Here is a 27786-nt window from a genome sequence, read left to right on the forward strand (position 1 = left end):
ATTGGTGCTGGGATTCTATGTTCATGCCGATGGTTACAAACCCAGCTATTTAACTTGATAACACTTCAGTTCAGTTCACTTCAGTTCAGTTCAAATCTTTACATTTACAGATATTTCAAATGATAAATTAGTACAGATTTATCCCCCACTGCAGGAGAGGCTGAGGATGTGGTGATGGAATATGTTAAATGATCATGTGCTTAGATTGTCATACATCAGCTTCAGGAATATGTCCTGTATTTAGACCATGTGGTTCTTCAGTCTCCTTGCATGGTTTACAAGGAAGGGATTTGGTGTCCTGCTGCTTTTTTTTGCAGAAATGTTTGTGAATCTGAAGATGGGAACAGATTTAGTGCCAAGGACTCATCACACTGAGATATAAACTGCTGTGTGTACCACACACACACACACACACACACCCTAGTCAGAGACTTCAGTTCAGACTGACATGCACACATGCACGGCACCAAACAGCTAATCTCCTATTTTCTCCATCGTGTAATTAAAGGTGGATCTTTTCTACTTTAAAACACACACACACACACACACTGAAATCATTGCTGCTGTCAGCAAGTGTAAGCCTCACATTTCAGTAAATATTTACTCATTAATTACAGCCTAGTTCAGACAGGCAACACAGAACGCTTCCTGGCAAGGTGTCACGTCGGCCGAACCCCAAACACACTACAACACCCAACATGCTGTTTGTCACATGGCTAACGACTCAACCAATCATACACATTCCTTCAGATCCTCATCACTGGAATATTGATATCACCTGTTTCTCTACATTCAACTGTAAACCTGCCTAGAACTTACCAGTATTGCGAGTAGTATTTACTGTGGTTACTGTGCGTTTTTTTCTTGACTTCTCTCCTGTGTATCGGTTGTGTTTTTTTGCTCTTCTGTCTTCTGATTTTTGCCTGCCCCTTTATTTTTGAATAGTTTGCCTGGTTTATGATTGCTCTCTGGTTTTTTGACTGGGACTGTTTACCGTAATGATTTGGTTTACCCCTGTCTTTGCTTTCCTGGTTTTGACCCTGGCTTGTTCACCCACCACGAACTTGGAATGCAATAAATTCATCACTCTCCATCTGTGAGCGTCTGACCTTGCTTGCCCCGTCACACTAGGTCCGTTTGCTTTCCGGATGTTTAACACCTCAGTCATTTAATTGCTGTTGCTTTGCTGTTTTTAGGGATACAATTTTCTCTGTGTAATTTTCTGTTTGTATCATTTGTGAATGTTGAGTACAGAAACATCATGTTTTACTCAGTCTGGCCTAAAACCCTATTACCGCGGACGTGACATTGTCCTGTTGTTTGGTTTGGTTCTGTGTTGTTTTGTGTTGTGTTGTTTTGGTTCTGTGATGTTTTTGCTGTGTTGGTCACAGAATGGTGACTGGACTGTTCACCTTATTCCTACCACTACGTGTGACATATTTACACAGAAAATGTTGGCCTAGATAAAACTCCAAAGCCCGCCTGCTCATGCTTGTAGTTAGTCACACATTCATCACCCTGGTTTCACAGCTTTTTAGTCACTTCTTACAAGCTGATGCAACACGATCATGAAGTCATTTCACATGACCCAAAACTGCGATAATTCTGTTCATTAGTGCGTAGTTCTCTGATAAGGGAAGAAGCTGCTTCTCAGCTGGCCACAAGGTCACTCTGAGCCTTCTGGCCTGAGGTAGGAGACGCTGATAGATTGCGGCGAGAGTTAGCAAGCGCAGCTGCAGGCTAAACACTACGCTAATATAAGCTCTGCTAACGCATGGCGCGGTTGCCTGGTAGCCGCGGGCAGCTGCTGCCGTGTCGTTAATAGTGTAACTCAGTGAGACGGTTCCGGTGAGTTACATGGTCTGTACTACTTTATTAGAGGCATGGCGCCATTATTAGCCTTTCGGACATTCTTCCCCGAGGAAATGATTAGCAAGTGCATTACGGAATCACAGGAAAGTGCTTTTAATAGAGGGCAGCAAGGGATGACATTTGGTCTCAGAGAACCAAACCCAGCAGCTGGAGAAAGGGCTTCTGAACGGAGCAGAATAGCCGAAAGCACTAGCCGTTGGACTGATTGAAATGTGCTGCTTGTAATTCAGCCTCAGATCAGGCCGAGATTTTTGCATTGCTGGTGCTGCAAGAAAACAACAACAAACCCCAGATATAATTACACAAAAACACTGGAACCTCTAAATTACTTTCTAGTAAGAAGGCCTAAAATGTCTGTGTGTGCGCGCATGCTTGTGTTTTTAGTTGTATCTTTAGTTGTATCTGCTATTTTTGTAATTCTGACCATGAAATCTACTGCACATTTAACAATTTCAGAATCCATGCCACAGTTGAGTATAGTGGAGGCTGCACTGCTCTGAAGCATCTTGTGATTCTTGACAGAGCGTGTCACTAGGAGACTGACCAAGTCATGTTCGCCTCAAACTCATTCACAAATCAGACTTTTTCTTAGTGTGTACATCAGTACTGTACAGCCATTAAACAATTAGGATACATTTTTGAAAATATGAAAAATATGAGAATGTTAAGAGTCACATGTGGTGTCAGTCCTGGTGATAGAGGGGATGGAAGTGGTAGCTCTGATTTGCTCTATTTAACTCTGTCTGCTCTCTGTGACTGCTCTATTTAACTCTGTCTGCTCTCTGTGACTCTGTCTGCTCTCTGTGACTCTGTCTGCTCTATTTAACTCTGTCTGCTCTCTGTGACTCTGTCTGCTCTCTGTGACTGTCTGCTCTATTTAACTCTGTCTGCTCTCTGTGACTCTGTCTGCTCTATTTAACTCTGTCTGCTCTCTGTGACTCTGTCTGCTCTATTTAACTGTCTGCTCTCTGTGACTGTCTGCTCTATTTAACTCTGTCTGCTCTCTGTGACTGCTCTATTTAACTCTGTCTGCTCTCTGTGACTCTGTCTGCTCTCTGTGACTGTCTGCTCTATTTAACTCTGTCTGCTCTCTGTGACTCTGTCTGCTCTCTGACTCTGTCTGCTCTCTGTGACTGTCTGCTCTATTTAACTCTGTCTGCTCTCTGTGACTCTGTCTGCTCTCTGTGACTGTCTGCTCTATTTAACTCTGTCTGCTCTCTGTGACTCTGTCTGCTCTCTGTGACTCTGTCTGCTCTCTGTGACTGTCTGCTCTATTTAACTCTGTCTGCTCTCTGTGACTCTGTCTGCTCTCTGTGACTCTGTCTGCTCGCTGTGACTCTGCTGGCACTCTCTCTGGCATCTTGTGATTTAATCAAGTCAGAGTTTTCCGTAGAATGGCCAATTAAACAGATGAAAAGAAGAGAATGGCTGAAAAAGTGAGATAGTCATACTGGTCAGTAAGACAGATTAAAGTAAGTGTGTGTGTGTGTGTGTGTGTGTGTGTGTGTGTGTGTGTGTGTGCGTGTGTGCGTGTGTGTGTGTGCCATTGTGCATTTGTGTGCTCAGCACTGCAGTAAGACCAAATGCGTTTTCATTAAAGCCACTGGGAAACATTTTCATTCCATCAGAATTTCTTCTTCTATCTCTGATGCCAGATATAAATGCATTTGAGTTGGCATGACTGAAAAAAATGTCAAACCACGTTCAGGAAATACTAACACAGTGAGTACCTGAAAAAAAACAAAAACAATACACATATTCAGATTAGCATGAGGAAACGTCAGTGTAAACATTTAGTTGGTAATGGGAGTTATTTTGCTTCCATTTTCTTCTGTGCGCCCATGCTAAAGGTGCAATATGAATACATTCCAAGAACAGGCCCTAGCCACAGAGAATAGGCCCTAGCCACGGAGAACAGGCACTAGCCACAGAGAACAGGCACTAGCCAAAATCATTTTCTCATGTTTGATGTAAGGAAGTTGTCTCCTGTCTAAGTGAGAGATGTTCTCAAAATTATCTCTATGAATTTTACAGAGAGTTTAATTAGCTACATATACTGCAGCCATTTTACACTTTTCTATTTCTGGAAGTACACAGTCAGCAGGCGCTGAGCTATATGGATCTTCATTATCACCTGTCTGTTTCTCTGTATCTCACCCCCCCCCCCCCCCCATCTCACATACACGTTTACAAAATTTGTGAATCCTTTGGTATCTTCTGGGTTTTTACATGTAATACTCCTAAAAAAGACTTTAAGAGTCAGTACATACTATTTTACAAGGCCATATATTTTTATCAATTAAAGTAATTGACAGATAAAGTATTTGGAGCCTTAAATGTAATAACTAAATGCTTTTATTGGTAATAAACTCAACCAATTAGTTTCTAGGGCTCTGTCAGCCTAGGGCTTGTGTGATCATTCTTTGTCATGCTCTTGCATTGCTCTTTGTATGATGTATGATGCTCAGAGGTGTACTAACAGTACCAAATGTGATTTGTACCTACCTGCTTAACTGTGTCTGAGCCAATTGCACCCTGTTCCAGTCTTATGAGCTTCAGAATTGTTTCTTCTGAAATCTCCCTGTTAAGGGTAAATTGCCCTTGAACAGAATTCGGTTGTGATAAAGTCAATTGTATGACTCTATATGTTAAACTCACACCTGAATGGACTGGAACATATAACCCTGATTGCCCTTTTCAGAAGTTCATTACCTTAGAAGTACTTAAAAAAACAAAAACAAAAACAATTACCAATTACCTTGATTGTTCAAACAAATTGTTTAATACAAATATCACCCCGTGAAATACTAGGCATTATTTGTTCAATGATACCTAACTTTTATTATTATTATTATTATTATTATTATTATTATTATTATTATTATTATTATTGTTGTTGTTTTTGTTGTTCCAGTTGTTGGTTTTATTATTATTATTTTGTGTTATTACATATTAATTTATTTAGTATAATCATTTTTCACATTGCAGGATCCAATCATGCAGAAATTCTAATAATTCTTTCAAATCTTTCATACTCTCTCTCTCACACACACACACACACACACACACACACACACACACACACACACACACAGAGACAGACAGACAGACACACATACACAGTGCTTCAGAGGACGTGTCAGCCAAAGGCTCCAAACATCTTTCTCATGAAAATGAATTCACACACAAGCTCAACCCATGACCCATTTACAACAAAGAGTTTCTGAAAATAGCCTATACATATATGCCACAGGCAACAGCAAATTCTGTGTGTGTGTGTGTGTGTGTGTGTGTGTGTGTGTGTGTTGTGGTGGTGGTGGTCACCAGTATGCAGGCATTAACTGAGTAAAGGAGGGCCATGTGGCTACACTGCGGCCTAAATACATGAGTGAGGTACCAAAACCAGAGGGGAAGAAATTCAGCATCAAATCTGATTCTGTGAGTTTTGTTGACCAGTGTTTTCACTGTGGCATATTTGAGAGTTGGGGAGCCAGAGAGAGATTGAGATGAACATACTTCTTGCTTAAGAATGAACAGTGCCATATAGGTAGTGTATTCTATTATCTGCGAAGGCCATCATACTGCCACCCACACACGCAGCTCACTTAAGACACTGACTAGCCTTAGGTGGATGGACCTACACAGCTCCGCTACCTGGTCTCACATTTGGGTGTGTGTCTAACGTGGCCTAATTGCATTCAAAATGCTCTGCTATGTTTTGATAAAATACTCAACATTTAGTTTTTTACGATGGTCCTTTAATACTTGGTTGTTTGTGTCTCTGTGTTTTTAGGGCCAAAACTGCCCTTCTGGGATTAATAAAGCTGTACTTTTTTGTATTGTACTCTTGAAAAGAATACGTAGAGAGTGATCAAAAGAGACTAAATGGCAAGGCTGCTTTAGAGTGAGGGGACACACAAGCAAACCTTCACTTCCAGCAGTTAGCTAACACTTTTATCCAAAGCAACGTACAATTATGACTGACTACAATTTGAGCAAGTGAGAGTTAAGGACCATACTCAGTGGCACAACAGCACTTGAACTGGCAACCCTCTGATTGCTAGCTGAGTACCTTAACCACTGAGCCACTACAATATCAGACCATCTAGGGCCACTATCTTGGAGTGGGGTGGGGGGGTCACTCTCCTCAACTGTCTCTGTGCATGTGTAAAGTAGAAATTAGTCAGTTTTCTCAGACTGCTCTTATTTTTGTTTCCCCATCAGTCTGAGTGTCTCAGGGGGCGAGGCAGGGCGTTCATTAATGGCTGTGGGACACAGTATCGACTCTGCCTTCCTCCTGCAGAAAGTGGGGATGTAAGGTGGGTGCCGATGGCCTAACACTGGCTGGCCTGAGCTTCATTACTGAAGCACTGGGAGGGGAAGCAGAGTCACTTACACAGAGTGGGGCCAGTCTACAAAGGTGAACTGCTCAGCACTAACGACTGTTCAGAATTAGATGCACACTGAGGTGCTGGCCATTGGAAGGACTGTAAAGAGTATTAATTAGCTTTACTGTGTGTGCTTACAGTAAATGTACTGAAAATGAAATAGAGCTGAATTCTGGGTGGCAGAACGAAGCGCAGACCTGTAAATACCATCTGTCATCTTCCTGACTCATGACTGAGAATACACCACTGGTCAGATCCTGAAGAGGCCATGCTGAGGGAATGAGTGTTGGTCTGCACCGCAGCCTGGCTTTGCCCTGTTCTTCACATGCCACACTTTCACCACATAACACTGCAGGCCAGTTGCACAGGAATTTATTTGTCACACATTTAAAAGCCCTGACGGGTTAATTTACCACTAAATATTAAAAACAAATCATCATTTTTTTTGTGGACTAATTTTTCAAACAGATCTAAGTGGAACTAGCAGTGGAAAGGACGATTTTTTTTTAATGAATGATGTGTCTGCCACCTAGTGGAAAGATAATATTATTACATTTTTTATTCATCTGGCAGTGCAATCCACGTATTTTTGCTCACCGCTTATTTAAATCTGTTAATTGACCCCATTTAATACTCTGCTCTCTCTCTCTCTCTCTCTCTCTCTCTCTCTCTCTCTCTCTCTCTCTCTCTCTCTCTCTCTCTCTCTCTCTCTCTCTCCAGTCACAATGGTACCAGTTCTGTTTCTGATAGTAACCTCATCAGCTAATGTTACATCACCTGGAAACAACACAGGTGGTAAGTTTCCCTAAAGAACTTTAATATATATATATGACCTTGCGTATTGACTGGCAATAATATATATATTTTAAGGTTAGTGTTGTTTATGCTTCTTATACTTTAGTTGCAGTGTTCCTCAAAGTTATGTACAACTATTTTAGTTAATGGTACTTTCAAGGCATAAAGTCTGACCTTGTTTATTTTATATATATTTTGTTTATTTTATATTATAAAATTGTATGGTTTTCAAAACATCTGACCTGTAATACAGCCATCTTACTTAGGGTGGTGCTGTGGGCTCACAGTATCACTGTGGGCTCACAGTATCACTAATTCACTCATTCCTAGACTTACAGTTTGATTTTTGTTTCTGCCAACAATACAACATGCTTTATATACCACCTCTAACATTTCTACATTCACCTTTTGGTTAGATAGAAATACTACATATTCCATGTCAAATTTCTAAAAGGAAATTGCATTTTTAAAATTAGTGGCTTTGCATATAATTATTTGACTGCTTTGGAATTGCTGCCTTGGGTGTGTGGTCAGCGTTCAGACTTTAGGATAAGCATGGGTTGCTCTCTGACCTGTAATTTCAGTGTTTGTTGATAGTTTAGAGAGGTGTTGTACTACTGTTTGCAGGTTTTAATGCCACAGCCTGCTGTTAGGTAGATGACTGCAGTTTACCACCACCGTCAAAACAGTGCTGAAGTACTTTATTAAGCCAGGCATAATGGCTTTGTTCAACTGTCTGCCAAGGGAACAGGGACAGCTTAGCCAACAGCTCCATTCTGGCTCCGTGAGGTGGCCACTATCCTGCTTCTTTGTTTGCAGTGGGTTTAACTGCCTCTCCTTCTTCCTTTGGAAGGCGGGGTGTTCTCCAACCAAACCATCCTGCCTACAGTGCTGGTGCTTTCACTGTTAATGCTCATCGTTGCTCTGTTGACCTGCTACTGCCTTAGGTACGACACATGTACACGCCCACCCATGTGCAACACAAGAGCACACACGCACACATTGTTACGTCACCTCCAGACACTCCTCCAAGAAGGCAGGGTCAGGAACTGAAAGTGACTCAGTCACACGCACACACCAGCAAACATGCACACGCACAAATACACACGGAGCTAAAACTGAAAGCAGAGCCAAGATTAGAGTCAGAGCCGCATGGTTCTCTGAATTGAGAGAGTAGTCTTTAGTTCAGCGTTACTTCACTTCTGATGAGAAAGAACAGCCTTAGCTTTCGATGGTAAGAAAAATTTATTGCTTCATGAGTTTAGGTTACAAATGTATTACTTCATGAATGTATAAAAATGTAAATGGTATGGCTTCATGAATGTAGAAAATGTAAATATATTTCTTCATAAATTTTAGTTGGTTTCTTTAACCAGTTTTTTGTACACATTTACATGCTATCTATCTGTCTATTTACTTAGTTACTTACCTATTTGCCTAGGTTCAGAAACCAGAGGAAAGCCGACATCACTACCGTCGACAAGAAGATACCAAATGGCATTGTGGAAGAACAAGGTACCGTGAAGCGTCATTTTTAAAAATGTTTCTGTGTCTGTCTGTTTGTCTGTCTCCTGAAACTCTGCCTCCTGCACTGTCTTTTCAAGGCTGCGTGTGTGGCCTTGTGCTATGATCGTTGAGGGGCTTCCGTGTAGTGCATGGTCTCCGTGTTTGAGAACAGGATGTAGTTTGCTGTCATCCTCCTGCCTTTGCTGGATGATAAGCGTTGACTAAGAATGAATAAGAATCTTTTTTGGTTTGCTAAATGTTTCCATGATTAGGATTTATTTGCATTTGGGCCTATTATTAGCTTCTTTAATTGATTTTTATATCAAAACGCTGTTTATTGCTGGTTTATTTCCATTAAAAACATTCAATGAAATGAAATTTAATGCTCAACATTTAAATGAAACATTTAAAAGGAACCTGAAACACAAAAGTTCTGTCTTGTTTTCAGTTAGACTGGTCTCACTCCTACTTGTGTCTCTCTGACTGATCTTGCTCTGATGTCTGCCTGACTACGTTCTCCTGTTGGTTCTTATTCTGTGGTTTTTCATATCCGAATGTTACTACATGCCACATTTCATTGTAAGCAACTGTAGGGGTGTGCAAAGCTTTACCGTTAGACTGTCAAACATTTTGACACAGCAACATTATCAGTGTTTCACTACACTATTCTGGGCAGAGACTCATGATTCTACAGTAAATTAACAGGTAGAAAATTAATGGGTTTAGCTTTAGCTTAAATATAAATCCATGTTTGTCTTTTGCTTCTCTGAACAGAGAACCTAGTGACCTTAACTTTTCATCAGCCCTTATTGCACTGGAAGGATATAGACCTTTACTATAGAGAGAATCCACTGGTTTACCAGTTTATGCCCTTTTAGATAAGGTTAGACAAAGATTTTCAGCTTGGATAAGGAATTCACTTGCAATGTTATGGGAATATTATAAAAGGATTCCGCAGATGTCTAACAAGCTTCCGCCTGTCCCACTCTTCCGTGTCCTGATGGCAATCTTGGAGTCTTCACCAGAAACGCCATCTACCCACACGTGCCAGCCAACCTCAAAGCTTTTCAAGTGTTGTTTTGTACTGGTCTATTTGTGCCAGCCTTGATGATGTCTATAGAAATGATTTGCCTTTGTAAGAGGGTGTTTGCTTTTAGCAGATGACAAGTGAAATTAAAACTTGAGGGATACAGACCACTGGCTTATTTCAGTAACTGATTGAGGAAGCTACTCACAACCCCTTATATATTAGCTTTAATAATGCCCAGTCATTCCTGGTATTACTGGCCTTTATCGCATTGGAACTCAAACTAGACCGTTTGTAATTTCTTGCATTTAGTCTCCTTTGAAAAAGTCTAAAGTTTTTTTTTTCTTAAGTTCTGGTTGCAGGAGTCCCAGGAATATGTGGCGAGCCTGATTTTAATGTGCTGTACCCGCAGCAAGATATCTGTGGGCAGCAATATCATATGTAATTAAACTACACTGAGTCATAATCTGTGCGTGTGTATGTTGTGCAGCTCAGAGTAAAAACAATTATACTACAACAGGTAGTATAGGAATACAGTACCCACAGGTTCTGTATTCCTAGTAATGAATGAGGTTCCACTAGCAATAGCACCTGAAAATGTCCCATTCAGCTCTTTTGCATACCAGCTAGCTTTATCAGGAAGTGCCTTTTCTGGCTTTTAAACTAAAATACTCAGTAACAGTAAAGCTCAATTACTCACCACACAGAGTTTGACTGCTGTTACTCTGATGATGAAATTGTGTGGAGTTCTATGGAAAAGGGTTCACTAAATTGGAGTTAGGAGATGTTCATGCTCCATATACAAGCATGAAAGCCTGAGTGGAGTGATAACGGGAACCTGCTTTAGGCGAGTCCAGAGGCATCCTCACGGCTCAGTGTTTGTGATTTTAACATGTAGTTCAAACATTCTTGTGCACACAAGATTAAACTACTAGTTTCATTACCTAGACATAGACATAAGGCATGGCCAGGATATGATCTTTATACATTGCTCATACAACTACTGAAAGGCCTGCCTTTACTGACCAAAAATGTAAGAAAATTTAATTAGGTATTTATATGTAGAGGAATATTTCCAAACATTCGACAGAGCTTTATCTATCAGTTCTGAATGAATCATGAGGCTGTGGCTTCTTGCTTTGTGCAGGGATTCTTCTTGTTGATAGCAGATCAGCCAGCATCCACCCCCCCAAAAAAACAAACAAACAAACAACAACAACAAAAAACAAAAACACATGAATGGCCCGTTTTACATTTATAACGATGCATTTCCAAAACAAAACATGTTTCCTGTTTTCCATACTGGTGTCACCTTTGTTTTTTTTTGGAGGATGTGATGTTTCAAAAGCAATTTAAGTGTCCCATTTAAATTTAAATGGTAAATTTTGCCCTAGTGCAAGGGTAGCCAACTAGGTCTCCTGGAAGGCCAAACCCTTATCCCAATATCTAGTTCAATAGATTTCTAGGAGGTGGACGGATCATTCCGCATGGCGCTATCTACTTCAATAGATCTTCAGGGATCCCAATTCTGAAGGCAGTTTATGGTTGATAGTATGATCTAGTTTACCAGATAGGCCCACTATCCAATTCACTAGATCAATAGGAGGGCCCAATTCCAGTGTAGTATTTGTCTCAAATATTAAACTCTGCTAAACAAATATTAAACTCTGCAGCATTTGGTCTGAACATGCCAAGAGCTTTTTATGAAACAGATATTACCTTCAATATTTGACTTCAGCCTGCGTTAGACAGCATCATGTGTCGACTTTGATGTCGTTTATAACCTGTTTAAGACAGATGTGCAGCAGCAAATGTACTTGACTGTCTTTCGGCAACACCCTTCTTCCCATCCAAACTTGGGCAATTTATAGATAAATCGGTGAGTTAATCAATGAATTAATCAAACGTTTTCAAAAGTAAACCTACAAAACAAGCACAATCTTTACAAACTCAATGAGGGCTTTGTCTTCTGTGCAGACATAAATTGACTCTTAAACATCTGCCATAAATGTAATAGATAAATACATGTTGTGCTCAACCTGCCTTTAAGTGTCTACCACAGAGCACCTCAGTGGCCACCTGTGTGGTGATGTCAGAGTCTTCTTTAGATGGTAGATGTGTGCAAGCTCTGGCTGTGAGGGTTTCCCATGAGTTTCATTCCATTCCATGACACTGTAATATCAGCAGCTTTTTCCTGAACCGAACAAACACATTAGCAGCTATTTGCAGCTATTTAAAGCTATACTTGCAGCTCTTTCTTGGTTCTTTGTATCCATCTTCTGTAAATGACTAAATGTTTCAGTCTAATGCTGTCTTTAACTTGTGCTCTAGGGTGCTGGCAAAAATAGGATTATGGACCTTTTCTTTTGCCATAACAGTGGTTTGTCAGTCAAAGTGACAATGTTGGACAGTGGTAGCTCAGTGATTAAGGTACTTTACTAGTAACCAGAAGGTTGCCAGTTCAAGTCCCACCACTGCAAAGTTGCCACTGTTGGCCCCTGAGCAAGGCCCTCAACTCTCAATTGCTCAAGATGTGTTCAGTCACAAGTGTAAGTTGCTTTGGATAAAAGTGTCAGCTAAATTCCATAAATGATGTGAATACAATAAACATGCAGATTTAGTGGTACTAAGCTCAAACTCTAGCCTACAGAGAGGTGCTCAGTCTGAATCAAAACAATCGATCCTTACACTGTTTGAAAGAAGGTGAACAGGGCTGTGATGCCAATCAATAAACCTCTGAATTGCTGCTGTTTTCTCTGTTTGTATCCACAACTAGGCACTGACCCTGGCCCAAGTCTCTGACCAAGAGAAAAAGACAATTTTTGAGTTTCTGAGATTGCCATTTGGCATGATACTCTGCTGTATTCTGTGGAATTTCCATTAAGGAATACTATACTAGTCATCAGGTTTGTTATTGCATAAATACTGTAAATATGTAAAAATCTTTAAAAGATTGCCAATGCTGACTGAAATGATTTCATTACATTTTTTTTTTCCCCAAAATGTTTTACCAGAGTGCTATCACCATCCTCCATCATGTTTTTTCACAAACACACACTGCAGTTCCACCTTCGGTGTCCTGGTTTGTGGTTGGCAGAGAACTGGTTACTTCCATGGTTCCATTTTGTAATTACCATGGTTAAAAATACTGTATATTTACATGTTTATTTGAAATACTAAAATCTGAAACAGGTTCTATACTGTGGTATATCATTACAATATAACTGCCCCATCCCCACTCGGTATAAATGTTGTCTGTAATAGCTAAATTTACCCATTTAAATTTCATTTTCAAAAATGACTTCTTGGTGGTAGTCTTGCACATATACATTTAATAGGAAACATCAGAGAATGGCAAGCCTCAGTTAAGATTCGCAAAAAGAGATGCACACATAAATATAATAAATAATTCTAAAAAAATTAATTGGCAAGAATACTATATAGATATAAATATGAATAAACGCAACTATATAATTATAAATGTGGTTCATTCAAAGGGCAGTTTCTTGTAGGCCAAGAATGCTTCGTTTTTGGATCATTGTTGTGTTAATAACTGTGATGATTAGCTGAGACTTAAAAAGCAGAAGAGCTCTCTGTCTTTTCTACCCTTTAATCGCTTTAGTAGGCTGTGGAGGAAATTGCAGCAAAGCAAGAACTGGATTTAAACATATCAAACACAACTTTCTACACTCAAAGCAAAACTTATGACTTTTTTCTGCAGCAAATGACATCGTTACATTTAAAAAGTCATTTTGAGGGGAACGAGATACCAATTGTGCCATTTACATTTTATCACTTCATTTTATACGCAAGATGATGATAACGAACAGGCTACTTGGCCGTTCCCTGTGGAATCTGGAAAGCATTTTCTCTTAGTGGCTAGTGTCCTTAGTTAACCCCAATGACCTCTTAATCAAACCCAGTGTTCAACTTTAACAACTGTGCTAAATCATTTTAATCTAATGTCTTTGCCATTCTCTAGTTATAGATACTATATTATTTCGATGCACATCTTTACCAAATCCTGTCTGGCCCATAGAGCAACAGACGGTGGTCTTGCTGCCAAGATCCCCCTCCGCGACCAAAACATACTTCCCCATACCCGTAGAAAACCTGGAAGAGGAGTGTCGGATCCGCTCTGCCGATGATGGCAAACTTTTCCGAGAAGAGTACAACGTGAGTTATTTCCATCTTCCGTCACCTTCAGAATATAGCTGTTCTTAAAAAGAACTCAGGGAATCCCTGTTGATGGAGCCATCTTGTCATTTTAAATAGATCAACACCAGCAGTCGTTACTTTTGAGAAAACATGGAGGGATTGCAGTAATGCAGAGGAAGCCATTTTCCCAACCTGTGATTGGGTTTAGGAGGAACAAAGGAATGGAAAATGTTAAATTTTGTTTGTTAAGTGTTAAACCTTTTTTTTTTTTTGTTCTTTGCTGTGGGTTTGAATGTCTCATCACAAAACAGGCTGACTTTGCATAATCAGCTCATATTAAATAAAACACATACAGGCAATACATTCACTAGTATATTGTAAAAAAAATTATCCTTAATCTGCTGACAGCTCAGTAGCATTTAGTTCCCACAGAGTTTTAAATGAAATTCTGATGATGGAGAATCATTTGTCATTGATTCACTCACTGGTGATTCATTTACAAATTACCCTCCTTACCAATTTAAGACTGATGATTCAGGAACCATTCCATGCTAGTCTAAAATTAAATCAGTGGCTGCTGATTCAGTGACCACATACCGATTTACTGAATGAATTTCAAGAGGAATGTTTATGCTCTGTCCTCTTAATGGATACTTATGGTGTTTGAGCCAGAGTGGAATTGGCTACGCGGGTTAAACAAAGTGCCACACACACCATGTAACAAAGCCTGTACAATATGGCTTTTTGTGAACCAGTCCGTGAAGCACAACCCTGTGCACAGGCCTCGCACGACATGCCTTTTAGTCAGGAGTTGTGGACATGTTTGTTTCCTCTGTGGTATCACAGTCGCTGCCAGGAGGAAATCCCCAAGGATCATACGAGGAGGCAAACAAGGAAGACAACAAGGAAAAGAACAGATACCCCAATATCCTCCCATGTAAGCCCCACCACTTCGAATTTTTTCGTAGTCGAGCGGAGACCAAAAGCATCATTCAAGACAAGCACTTATGAGAGTTAAAATAACTGTGGTTTTCTGTGTTTCCTATTAGAGTTTTAAAAAGCACTGTGCCGTCGTGTTTACGCATAGCTTTCAGCGTGCAGCTTCAGAACATTTTCTGCTCAAACTCGTTTTGCATATTTTTCTTTAGTTTGTTCTTGCATTAAGGAGATAAGTCACATAGTCTCTCTGTAGAGCTCTTCATTTGGGGTTAATATTCATATAGACCAGGACTGCATAGCTCTGCTCCTGGAGATATGTTGGTTCATATAGCTTAGTCCTTGTCCCACAAACCAGCTAATCAAGCTGCAAAATGCTGTGTCTCTGCTTATCAGATGACCATTCCAGAGTGGTGCTGGCACAAATAGACGCCATTCCTCACTCAGATTACGTAAACGCTTCTTATATAGACGTGAGTATCCAGTCTTATGTGTCAGTGAAAAAAAAACCCTTCTGATTCTGTGATATACATGTGTGGATATGCAATATCATAAAGTGACCCGTTATTTTACTTGTTCGTATGCTTGAGTAAAACCTATTTCACATCTCACAGGGCTACAGAGACAAAAACAAATTCATTGCAGCGCAAGGTGAGCACATTGCACAGATAAGACTCCATCAACGGGTTCAGCCACTTCTGTGCTTCCTAATCTGTCTGTATTGTTGTGAATTTTGCAGTGTAAGCGACTAGACTAAGTCAGACAGTTTACGTGTGTGTGTGTGTGTGTGTGTGTGTGTGTGTATCGTCAATGATGGTACGTTTTAGGACCAAAACAGGAGAGCGTTTCTGACTTTTGGAGGATGATCTGGGAACAGAAATCAGCTACAATCGTCATGCTAACCAATCTGAAAGAGAGAAAAGAGGTAGGCCCCTTTACCTTTCAAGCTGTGCATGCTTTCACATGTCTTCATGCCTGATGCCAACTGGTCTACACAAGCGAAGATGCAGCAGACTGCCACCTCAGCACGCTAGTAATTATAAAGCGAGGAGACCTTCAGCGTGTTTCACTTTTTAGAGGTCATCAGTGATTAGCAACAGAGGTTCCACTCCTCAGAGCCCTCCTAACCCCTCCTAACTCTCTAACTCTTCGTCATGTCTTCAGGCAGCTTTTGAAAGCTCAGAGACAAATCAATAAAGCCAGAACAGAGGGGAGATTAAAATCAGCTTTGGCTGGGTGCTGAATCGATGATTAAATAAATGGCTAATAAAGCCCTCTCAGGCGTTATCATAATTAGGCAGCAGAGTGTCATTAAGTGTGCATTATCCGTCAAGCCCTGGCTTCCTAATTCTGATTGACGGCTGGTACTGATTAGGCCTCCCCATTTGCAATGCAGAGGCTCAGAAGTCACCTTAGTAACCCCAGTGCTCTCACTAGTGTTTACTGAGCCAAATTTAAGAAAAATGTATCCAGAATCTTGTTTACAGATTGATTTACATTGTTTGCTACAATCTAAAATGTTATGTGTTTTGGTGTTTTGCCTGGATAAACACCTGGCAACAAAAGTTGCATCTGCCCTTTCCCTTGTATAGAATTTTAATTTTTTTATTTTCCCCACACAGAATGTTACACTTTCAGTGCCTTAAACTGTCATTTGTCTTTTGTTGAATATTCTCCCTCCCTCCCTTCAGGATAAGTGTTATCAGTACTGGCCTGACCAGGGTTGTTGGACGTACGGAAATGTACGCGTAGCTGTGGAGGACATCACCGTGCTGGTCGACTACACAATACGCAAATTCTGTGTGCAATATGTAAGCCTTAAAATGCTGGCCTTTTTTTTTTTTTTTTTTTTTGGTTTGTTTGCTTCCAGTAAACTATTACTCACCAAACGCTGCATATATTCTGCGGACCGGAGAGGCACGTCTGTAGTTAGCCAAGGAACTTTATATACAGGCCACAGCTGTTGTTCTGTCTGTTGAAATGCCGATCTGTGCAGTATCTTGCACGTACTTTGTGAATGACAAGCTTGATAATGCATGCTATAATATAGTATTGTAGTGATAATGTAATAGTTGCTGTAATGCTTTTTAAAGCATTTAAAGGACACTTACACTCCTGGAATGTTAGATTAGAATGTTATAGACCGCATATCTGCTAATTGAAATGTTAAAGTGGTTTCATTTTTTGAAATATTTTCAGTCTTCATATCTTCATCATATCAGCTGTTTTACTGAAATTATAAAAAGCAAAAAATAAGCATAGCTACAATAGTTTTAGCATACTTTTTTTTTCTTCTTCTCTATTAAGTTTAAGTTTTGCTTCAGTTAGTTAATGTTAGCAAACAGGAAACCTGACTAGCAGCAACACTGAGGCTATTTCCATCACTCGGGTTATAACCCACGATTAGTCACGATCTACAAATGTATTATGGCTTTTGTCTGACTATTTATTATGGCTAATTATCAACACTAAAATTAAACTCAAAGTTAATCAGCTTTCTAGTGGAATGTCAAGACACTCTGCCAACTGTATAAGATGTTTAAATTTTTGTCAGAAAAGAAATATAATACTAAGCTGAGTGTAAGGTATAGTGCAGGTTTTTGAGGAAGCCGGTCTTGTGGATTTCTCATGTGTTCTAGCAGGCCTGTGATGGCTCCAAGACCCCTCGTCTGGTCACGCAGCTGCACTTCACCAGCTGGCCTGACTTCGGCGTGCCGTTCTCACCCATCGGTATGCTCAAGTTCCTTAAGAAGGTCAAGCAGGTGAACCCGTCATATGGAGGCCCCATCGTAGTGCACTGCAGGTACGCCAACCCAGCAAACAATGCAACAGAGGCAGACAGGGATTAGCGCAAACCCTCTGTGCACAGGGGAATGTGACGGCGCACAGCCTCTATGGTCCTGTGCACAGGGGAATGTGACGGCGCACAGCCTCTATGGTCCTGTGCACAGGGGAATGTGTCGGAGTACAGCCTCTATGCCTTGATACACCAGCATATGAAGCATTAGGTCCAACCCCTGACTGAACTGCCCAGGCTAATAAAAGCATTCAGGAGGGTCTGACTATTGGTAACACTGGTCACTACTGGACTAAAGCTTCTGCTACACCACATGTGTAATGTTTTAGCTCCCATGACACTGTGTGTTAAACGAGTCAATTAGAAATCCATGAGTGCATTATCTGAAGATTTGGAGTATTACATTATGATGCACGGGTTTGTCTGACATTTCTAAAATCATTCAATATGATGAGTATTTTGGTGATCACACTATTAAAAGCAATTCACCAAAACACAGATAATCCACTATCTGTTCTTCTAGTTATGGATGGCACTGAAATTGAAACTATCTAGATATAGTGGAGTGACAGGAGAAAGCTGTAGCTCTTGAAAGGCTAGATGTGTTCCTCAAGTAAACAGAAAGCCTACACCAAAAATCAATAACCTCTGATATTGGTGAGCCAGCAGACAAAAAGTGCTGGAATGTTGAAAACCCACCATGAAAAGAACATCCCATGAGAAATGTAGCAAAGGTGAATTTGTTCCTGGTTACAAACTTCTGACTAAAATATATGTGTTGTGCTAAACACTGTAGCTCAATGACCAAGTTTTTTAAATTAGAGAGGAGGTGGAATACTGAACTGAAAACAATGTTTAAAAGATGTTTAACATCTAACTGTTTTTCACTTCAAGACAATGTTTCAGACTGACCACACTTAGGGATAACAAAAGGATGTATCTTAGTATTTTTTTTTTAAAAAAATTTATGAATGTTATTTTCTAAACCTTTATACAATAATAAACAGCTTTCAAACTGCTGCATTAACACTTACTATGAAAGTAGACACTTGACTTTAAACTCTCAGAAAAAGGCCAATTTTTACATAACTTCACTGCCATTATTCAGAAGACCTTGTGGAACCTTTGTGTCATTTGGAACGTATCCGTCATGCATGCATAATTTATTTTATCAGACAATGATGCATTATTCAAAATGATTAGCATATGATATGAATTATGCGAACTGAGAGCTATTCGTTCTGACAGTGCAGTTAGGGAAATGAGACAGAAATATGTAGGTCAGTGTCTGAAAGTTTGATTAGACCCCTCTGACCTACTTGTGTGTAATGTTTCAGTATCACAAGAGTGTATGTCGCAGGTCTGACCCCGTGACCCCTGCTCCGTCCTAGACAATCCCACCACAGTGCCTCCCATACAAATGAGCCATGGAAATAAATAGCCCCATTCAACGAGTCTCTCATTTAGATTGTTGACCAGTGGCCTCCAGTGGTGGCAGAGCTTAAATATGGCAAGTACTGGTTCTGTATCAGTACTGGTTTTGTATTGCTACTGGTTCTGTATTGGTACTGGCTCTACAATGGCCCTGGTGTTTTTTGTGTAAATTTTAACTAGTTGACCTGTGATACGGTGGCACAAAAATGAAATTAAATGTAATTACAATTTTTAGTTATAATAAATATTATTATGTATAATTGATCTTAAAAGTTAATGCGTTGCCTTCTAACCACATTATAGGGCTATACAGGGATGATTCATATCATTATATGGGTTATTCAGATGTGTGTGCATGTGTGGTTCTTTCAGCGCGGGGGTCGGGAGGACAGGTACCTTCATTGTGATAGATGCAATGATTGACATGATGCACACAGAACAGAAGATCGACGTGTTTGGGTTTGTGTCCAGAATCCGAGACCAGCGATCGCAGCTGATACAGACAGATGTGAGTAGGCTCAACAGCACAAGAACAGTTCACTGTCAGCAATGACATTCCTGCTAACTAATTTTATATATCATCAGTTAAGATTATTATTATAGCATGTGGTAAACCAACTGCATTCTTTAAATGTATCAGTAGGATTACACAAAAAAAAATTATAAGGTTCGGGAGTATCGCTTTCAGAATATACTCAAGATGAAAAGAGTGACAGATTCTGCACATTACAAATCCACACTGAAATCAGTTTAGAGTTTTTGGAATAGACACTGTTTTTAATGGTAAATCATTCTAAATTACTGAAATCAGTTTAGAGTTTTTGGAATAGACACTGTTTTTAATGGTAAATCATTCTAAATTACTTAAATCAGTTCAGAGGTTTTGGAATAGGAATAATTCCTATTCCTGAGATTAAAACAGATTCTGCTTTTAACTAAGGCTGTTCTTTATGTCTGTTTAATAAAGTCTTCATGAATATGTAATCAGAAGCACTCTGAAATGCTTCAAAGGCAAAGGGTTAGATGTCTCACATGTTCACTGTGACAGTAAGACATCTAGTCCATCTGTTTACATGAGAACCACAGCTTCTCATTTGTGGCTTTCATAAGCCTATGTATTGCGAAATACGTCAACATTCTACAAAAATAAGAAGAGACCATTTTCAAAAATGGGCAGACTGCAGTTCTAATAATAGTTACATGACATGTGGGGACATTCCTCTCCCTGTTTCTTAGCTGGTTCTCCTTTTTGTGTCTGTGTGTGTGTGTGTGTGTGTGTGTGTGTGTGTGTGTGTGTGTGTGTGTGTGTGTGTGTGTGTGTGTGTATGTGTGTAGATGCAGTACTCATTCATCTACCAGGCCATACTGGAGTACTACCTGTATGGGGATACGGAGCTGGATGTGTCCTCGTTGGAGGGCCACCTGCACAAGCTGCACAACACATGCACCCCACATGACCGCCTTGGCCTCGAGGAGGAGTTTAAGGTCAGTGCTGCAGCGTGAGATGGAGTGCAATTGTGGTAGCAATTGTGGTAGCATAAATAAGATAAATATTCACACTGGAAAACCAACACAGCAGAACTGTGAGTATATAGCACAGCACTGTATGTTTTAAAAAAAGCACTTTTGTTTAAGCAGCTTCTAGAAAAAAGCTTTTAGTGTGACATCCCGAATTAACTATGAATGCTAATGATGCAACCCTGCTGTTTGTAGAAACTGACAAACATGCGGATCATGAAGGAAAACATGAGAACGGGTAACCTGCCGGCGAACATGAAGAAGAACCGAGTGCTCCAGATCATTCCATGTAAGATCAGCAGTGGAGAGCATGAAGCTCTTGTAATTCAGGGCAGGAACCAGGACGCTGATGGCTGTTATTAAGTTAGACTATGGTCAAAAAAGTATGCCACATGCCTTTTTAACGGCCATTGTCCTCAGAATGGGGCAAATTTGAACACCACATTTCTTACAAATTTACTGGTGCAAAAAGTCACGGCTATTATATTTGACAAGGGTATTTTACTGAGCCACAACAATGTACTCATGGGTTGTACTACCAATAGAGAAAAGCAGTGTTAGATTACTCCAGGAATGGGTAGACAAACAAACTGAACTTTCTACTTTTCTCTGTATCTAATCACCACCCAACAAACAATACAAATGCATTTTTTGTACAAGGAAGTGAACATGACATCACACTTCCTTTCCCATTAAGGTCCTTCCTGCCTCTGTCTTAAACCGTCAGCAGAAGCAACCTGCACAAAAGAATATTATAAGTGCAAACATTTTACATACTTTTGCAAATGAATAAAGGGTTTTTATGAATGAGGAACGAGGGCTTTAGGTCCCTTTGAGAGGACAAGGAAGCACCTCTGCAGCATGCCTTTCACATTCAGCACCTTTGACCTCCAAGCCCCTGCCTCAGTGACAGGTCAACGCAATAAAGTGCTTATTTTCACACTATAAACAACTGTATAGCAAAAGATCATCAAGCAGAAAACATCAAGTGAGAATCACAGAGTGCAAATGCTGAAGCGGTGCCCACTGGGCCGTACATGTGCCGCCCACTACAGGACCCGTGTGGGGACTGCTGAGATACTCCTCCACTACTGTGGACAACAAAAAAACAGCGGGTCCCCTTCTGTGTCACTGAGAGAGTCATCCCAGTGTTCAATTTGTTGTTTTACTGATTTTACTTTATATATTGATTTAGTTGGTGTTTCTTGCAGATGACTTCAACAGAGTGATTCTGTCAATGCGAAGAGGTCAGGAATTCACAGACTACATTAATGCATCTTTCATTGATGTGAGTAGACTTGAATGTGTTTTTGGTACTTTACTACAAAAGTTATTATATCTAAGTAGTAAAATGGGTTTTCCAGGAAGTTTTTAAATGCTTTTACTTTTAGGATTTTTTTTTGTACTTTTAAAGTAGCACATCTTTTCAGTAGCATTTCACCACTGTATGAAAGAGTGTGTTTTGTGTTCAAGTTTTATTTCTTTGGCTTGTTTAGGGTTACAGGCAGAAGGACTACTTCATTGCCACACAGGGTCCTTTACCACACACTGTGGATGACTTCTGGAGGATGGTGTGGGAATGGAAATGTCATTCCATAGTCATGCTAACAGAACTACAAGAGCGAGAGCAGGTATGTATGTATGTATGTATGCATGTATGTATGTATGTATATATACACGGCCCGGCCAAAAAAAAAGGTCACACACTAATATTTCATTGGACCACCTTTAGCTTTGATTACGGCATGCATTCTCTGTGGCAGTGTTTCCACAAGCTTCTGCAATGTCACAACATTTATTTCTGTCCAGAGTTGCATTAAAATTTCCCCAAGATCTTGTATTGATGATGGGAGATTTGGACCATTGCGCAAAGTCTTCTCCAGCACATCCCAAAGATTCTCAATGGGGTTCGGGTCTGGACTCTGTGGGGGCCAATCCATGTGTGAACATGATGTCTCATGCTCCCTGAACCACTCTTTCACAATTTGTGTCCGATGAATCCTCGCATTGTCATATTGGAATATGCCCGTGCCATCAGGGAAGAAAAAATCCATTGATGGAATAAGCTGGTCGTTCAGTATATTCAGGTAGTCAGCTGACCTCATTCTTTGGGCACATAACATTGCAGAACCTAGACCTGACCAACGGCAGTAACCCCACATCATAGCACTGCCCCCAAAGGCTTGTACAGTAGGCACTAGGCATGATGGGTGCATCACTTCAGCTGCCTCTCTTCTTACCCTGATGCGCCCATCACTCTGGAACAGGGTAAATCTGGACTCATCAGACCACATGACCTTCTTCCATTGCACTAGAGTCCAATCTTTATGCTCCCTGGCAAATTGAAGCCGTTTTTGCTGGTTAGCCTCACTGACAAGTGGTTTTCTTAAGGCTACACAGCTGTTTAGTCCCAATTCCTTGAGTTCTCTTTGCATTGTGTGTGTGGAAATGCTCTTACTTTCACATTAAACATACCCCTGAGTTCTACTGTTGTTTTTCTACGATTTGATTTCACCACACGTTTAAGTGATCACTGATCACGATCATTCAAGGTTTTTTTTTCCGACCATATTCCTTCCTCGAAGATGATGTTTCTGCACTGTCCTTCCACTTTTTAATAATGCGCTGGACAGTTCTTAACCCGATTTTAGTAGTTTCAGCAATCTCCTTAGATGTTTTCTCTGCTTGATGCATGCCAATAATTTGACCCTTCCGAAACAGATTAACATCTTTTCCACGACCACAGGATGTGTCTTTCGACATGGTTGTTTAACAAATGAGAAGCTACTCACTGCAGCAGTTAGGTTTAAATAACTTGCCAGTTGAAACATAATCACCCATGCAGTAATTATCCAATGGGAGGTTGTTGCATACTTGCTTAGTTAAATCCAAGTGGTGACCTTTTTTTTTGGCCAGGCTTCAGAGAAACAGTATGTTTTGGACAGAGGTCCTTCATCTGTGCAAGCAAAGTGCTATACTGCACACAGACACACACACACACAGACACACAAATTAATTTATGATATAATTTCCAGTTGCATGAGCATGTTAAACGTAATGCAAAAGCAAACTGTATGAGGCTTATAGATGTGAATCACTGATAACCATGTGTGAACCATCTTTTAGAATGCAGCATAGTCTATTACACTGTGTGTTTGATATTTCCTCAGTTACTATGACTCCAACATGACAAATTATGGTTTCAGTGAGACACTGTTGATTGGCGGATATGGTTACAGCTAAACTGTGTTGTGTGAAACCTTGTTAACTGTGCTACTACAGTTTGGCACTTGGCACTTCTCACTGTGTGTTTGTATGTGTTTGTGTGTTTTGCAGGATAAGTGTTTTCAGTACTGGCCTACAGAAAACTCAGTAAAATACGGTGATTACTCAGTGGAGATCAAATCAGATACTCAGTGTGACGATACATTCAGCCTTAGAGACCTGGTACTCTCATATGACCCGGTGAGTGAGTGAGCTTGTGTGTGCATGTATATATGTGCGTGGGTGTGTGTGTGTGTATGCAAACTAAACATTGTGCGTGTGTGTGTTTCTTGTGTGGAACATTGACCAAAGTCAATGCGTAAAAGTGCATAACAAAAGTTCAGTGTCCATTTTTCCAACATACACTCAGTTAGAATGCTAACCAGCACTTACACTGTATAGATATTATCCATGTGCACTTTTTTTCCCCCTTTCAAGCTTGTTGGCAGTATGGCAAGTTATTTTGTGTTGTGCAGGAGAAAGAGACGCGTTTGATCCGGCACTTCCATTTCCATGGCTGGCCAGAAATCGGAATTCCCACAGAGGGGAAGGGAATGATTGACATCATCGCTGCGGTGCAGAAACAGCAGCAGCAATCGGGCAACCATCCCATTGTCGTACACTGCAGGTAACACACACACACACACACACACACACACACACACACACACACACACACACACCAGGTAGTACCAGGTAGGTCTACCTACTTGCCTCCAGCTGGAATTGTTTGAGGCAGGGATTCCAGAAGCTGTTGAAAAAATATTCCATATATTTCCATATGGATTGTGATTGATCCACAGCATCAATCCATAAGACAGCATCTTCTGGGAGATCGTTCACCCACACACGCTGCGACCTCTTGGTCCACCACGTTGCCAAAATGCTCCAAAGTACAGGCCACTGGAGTGAAGAATGTACAGATACACACTGATGCATTCCATTTGACCTGCTACAGGGAACGACCTCTGGAAAAAGACTGAACATAAAGGGACCCATATTCAGCAATGATATTTAGGTATATAGTAGCTCATGTAGAATTCTCTGATAGATTTGAGTAGTCTGATGGATTTCAGAGAATTATTCCTCAGTAGCAGTGTTACCACCACCCACGTTTGCTACTTCCACAAGACAGAACACATCAATGAATTCATGCTGTATATGCCAAATTCTGTCCCTGTCAACTGCATGCTACAGCAGAAACTGAGATTTTTCACACCGGAAAACACTTCTCCATCCTTTCATCATCTTGCTTGGGTAGTCTTATGTTCCACACGAGCTTCATCTTCCTGTGAGTGGACATGTTGAGCCCAGTGTGGTTGTCTACTGCTGTAGGCCATCCCACAGGCCTCAAGGTTGTGGGTGCTGTGGACGTTTTATTGCACTGTTCCCTAAACCTGAGCGGCTACAGTGCAAGAATGTCTCGAAAGGCAGCCATTTCTAAGATGCTGGAAGCACCATGTCAGGCATCTGGTGTAATACCAAGGACAGGATCCCTCAGAAAAAGGGGAGTCGGTACACACTTTGGTCACCCCTTCAGTCCAGGCAGTGCTCCCAGTACACATGAACCTTTATCACCTGGCCAAGCCTACCAACTCAGAACACGGGCCGATGGGAAAATGGATAAGAGCATGGCGAGGACTCCCAAAGTGCTGTGCGCCTCTGTAAACTTTATTTGACTTAAACGTAATGCTCATTGTGTTTGTTAAATTGCCGAGTTGTGTATATGTGTTCTGGTTCGGCATGTTTGGTTTTGCACAGCTAAACTTCTTGATTATGACTGCACGCTTTAATGATATACAGCTCCATGTGTGGCTGTGTGGAAGAGCATGTCCATATTACTCAGAAAGCAGCCTGTACCTCATCAAACGGCTGCTGTGGTTTAGCTGTTCCCTTAAACTGCACCTGTACAAAATGTTTACACTCCTTAAATCTGATCTTTTCTCTTCTGTTTATGTGTATTTGTGTATTTTCTGTTGACTTTCTCCTGCGTGTGCGTATGTCTGTAGCGCTGGAGCGGGGCGGACCGGTACGTTTATCGCCCTCAGTAATATTCTGGAGCGGGTGAAGGCCGAGGGCTTGCTGGACGTCTTTCAGACTGTGAAGAGTTTGCGCATGCAACGGCCACACATGGTGCAGACCGTGGTACGTCCTTTACTTTCAGGACTGCATTTCCAAAAATGCCCTTTAGATATCAATGTATAGTAGAGAGTGGTCCAGTGATAAATGTGACATTTGTGCTAACATACAATTATGATCATTGTACTTCACAATATACACCTATCTTAAAATGTGAATTATACTGAATATATCGGCACTAAATTGTGAATAGTAAATTAAATCTATTAGATTTAATAAATAATTTTCTATCTCTTCCCCTCTAGGAACAATATGACTTTTGCTACAGAGTGGTACAAGACTTTGTTGACATTTTTTCAGACTATGCCAATTTTAAATGATCTGCCTTAAACATGTCTGTTCAATGTTTTTTATATGTCAGTTGGTCAGGATTTTACCCCCATAACTGGATAAAATTCGCTACTATTTTGCTATGCACTGTCCTCTAAAAGAGCATCTATCTTTAGACAATTTACCATATTTAAATTAATTATTTCATTATGTACTTAAACTGTACACTATATAATTACAGCATCATTTTTATTGACAGTGTTGTTGCTTTTTTTTAACCAAGGTCTTATCGACTAATTTCATTTTTAACCTGTGTAAAGTTTGTAAAGCTGTAGGTATTGTAAATGTATTTATGCATTGTTGCTGACAGTCATTCTCACGCAATTTACATTTATATTAATGTTGAGAGAGATTTTATTTATTCAAAGCTGATGTCATTTGATGGCCGATATCACTGATACAGCGTCAAGTGTTTTGTTTCCCTTTTGGTTAGCAAATGAAGATGAAGTGAAAAATATGCATTCAAAACTCAGTGAACCTTCTTTCTGAATGAACAAAGAAACAGATAAAGTTACATGTTTTGTATCAAAGTTAACTTGAGTGAATTCGCTCAGCGAGGCAAGCATATTCCCAGTCAAACTCTGGGTACAAACATCAGTAACATTTTCAGAACTGATCTCAGTGCAGCGGCTGAACGCCGCCTGCAAACGGCCTGTCACCTGGGCTGGCAAGGCTGGAAAAAGCCGCACAGGTTTTGAAAGCACACTGATTAATGCCCACTGCCTTCCACAATTCCAAGGATTTACAAATGAAAGAGATAACATGTTATTAAAGGATGGTATATACCTTTGTCTGTGTGTTTTTACATTTCTTAAGGATTATGGGTTAAACTTTAAAGGGGAACGATTTTGGAAAATTGTTTCATCTTCCAGTGGTTTAGATGTAAACAAAGCCATCGGAGGTTTTGGTGTGAAATTGGCCATTTTAGAGACATTTATCGAGTCAGAATTGTTCACTATTGTAGCACTAGGAACCAGACTACCTGCGCATTTAATATCTCTAAAATCTACATGCCGATATTCGAAATAAATATTACATGAGATACTACATTGCGATAGTTTTAAGGTTTGACCTATATCTTTTTGGTACTATTTGGTACTTTTAGTACTATTACTCACGGATTTACTTTCTTTCTTTTAACTGAGATTAATGAGCACAAGCAAACGTTTTGTTACTAGTCTTACAGCTTTTCAGTACGTCTAACGCCAGGAGCAGCGTTCGTTTTCTTACCGGTTTTGGGAGCTAGAAGTGTGTGCCGAGGACTTCGAGGAGGCCTGTTTCAAAAATGTTCTATGCGTACCGTTCCATATTTCTTACATTTATTTTTGAATCGTGGTACAGCACAGCTCACCATCATTCTGAACAATTAACCAACAAGATAGAAACGAGGTATTTCGCAGCTCCTGTGACGAATACTCACATGAGTTTTGTTGATGCTCCTACGCAGGGCGGAGAGATACATGCAGGGCGTTGTAGGTAAAATAGCACTCATTCAAGTTCACTGGTCGTCTGGGGTAGCACGTACAGTGACCATTTGTAGTGTAGGCAACACGACATGTTTCTAGTACATGTTTCTAGAAAGGCTCGTTGCACACCAAGTTTTGAAATGCTAATGCCCAGAG

General features: G+C 40.4%; 1 protein-coding gene across 6 annotated transcripts in view; it reads left to right on the top strand.

Annotated features, from left to right (window-relative positions):
* Positions 1–26949, top strand: part of ptprea (protein tyrosine phosphatase receptor type Ea) — a 58189-nt gene extending 31240 nt beyond the window's left edge. For 2 of the 6 annotated variants that reach the window (XM_035533750.2, XM_035533749.2), the window contains 19 exons: positions 6981–7055; positions 7909–8002; positions 8497–8570; positions 13628–13764; positions 14593–14683; positions 15079–15155; positions 15297–15333; positions 15510–15607; positions 16374–16493; positions 17322–17485; positions 19286–19421; positions 20249–20398; positions 20627–20720; positions 21643–21719; positions 21928–22062; positions 23768–23896; positions 24172–24323; positions 25705–25840; positions 26080–26949. In XM_035533750.2, the coding sequence (XP_035389643.1) occupies positions 6986–7055; positions 7909–8002; positions 8497–8570; positions 13628–13764; positions 14593–14683; positions 15079–15155; positions 15297–15333; positions 15510–15607; positions 16374–16493; positions 17322–17485; positions 19286–19421; positions 20249–20398; positions 20627–20720; positions 21643–21719; positions 21928–22062; positions 23768–23896; positions 24172–24323; positions 25705–25840; positions 26080–26154 (2046 nt within the window). In that variant the 5' untranslated portion in view covers positions 6981–6985 and the 3' untranslated portion in view covers positions 26155–26949. Of the gene's footprint in view, positions 1–6980; positions 7056–7908; positions 8003–8132; positions 8290–8496; positions 8571–13627; positions 13765–13903; positions 14684–15078; positions 15156–15296; positions 15334–15509; positions 15608–16373; positions 16494–17321; positions 17486–19285; positions 19422–20248; positions 20399–20626; positions 20721–21642; positions 21720–21927; positions 22063–23767; positions 23897–24171; positions 24324–25704; positions 25841–26079 lie in introns of those variants that run through there. The other 4 variants (XM_035533751.2, XM_035533752.2, XM_081697618.1 and 1 more) reach the window with 4 other exon arrangements.
* The last annotated feature ends 837 nt before the right edge of the window (positions 26950–27786 follow it).

The sequence above is a fragment of the Electrophorus electricus genome, chromosome 15, assembly GCF_041902795.1.
Source record: "Electrophorus electricus isolate QZ-2024a chromosome 15, ASM4190279v1, whole genome shotgun sequence".
Lineage (NCBI taxonomy): Eukaryota > Metazoa > Chordata > Actinopteri > Gymnotiformes > Gymnotidae > Electrophorus > Electrophorus electricus.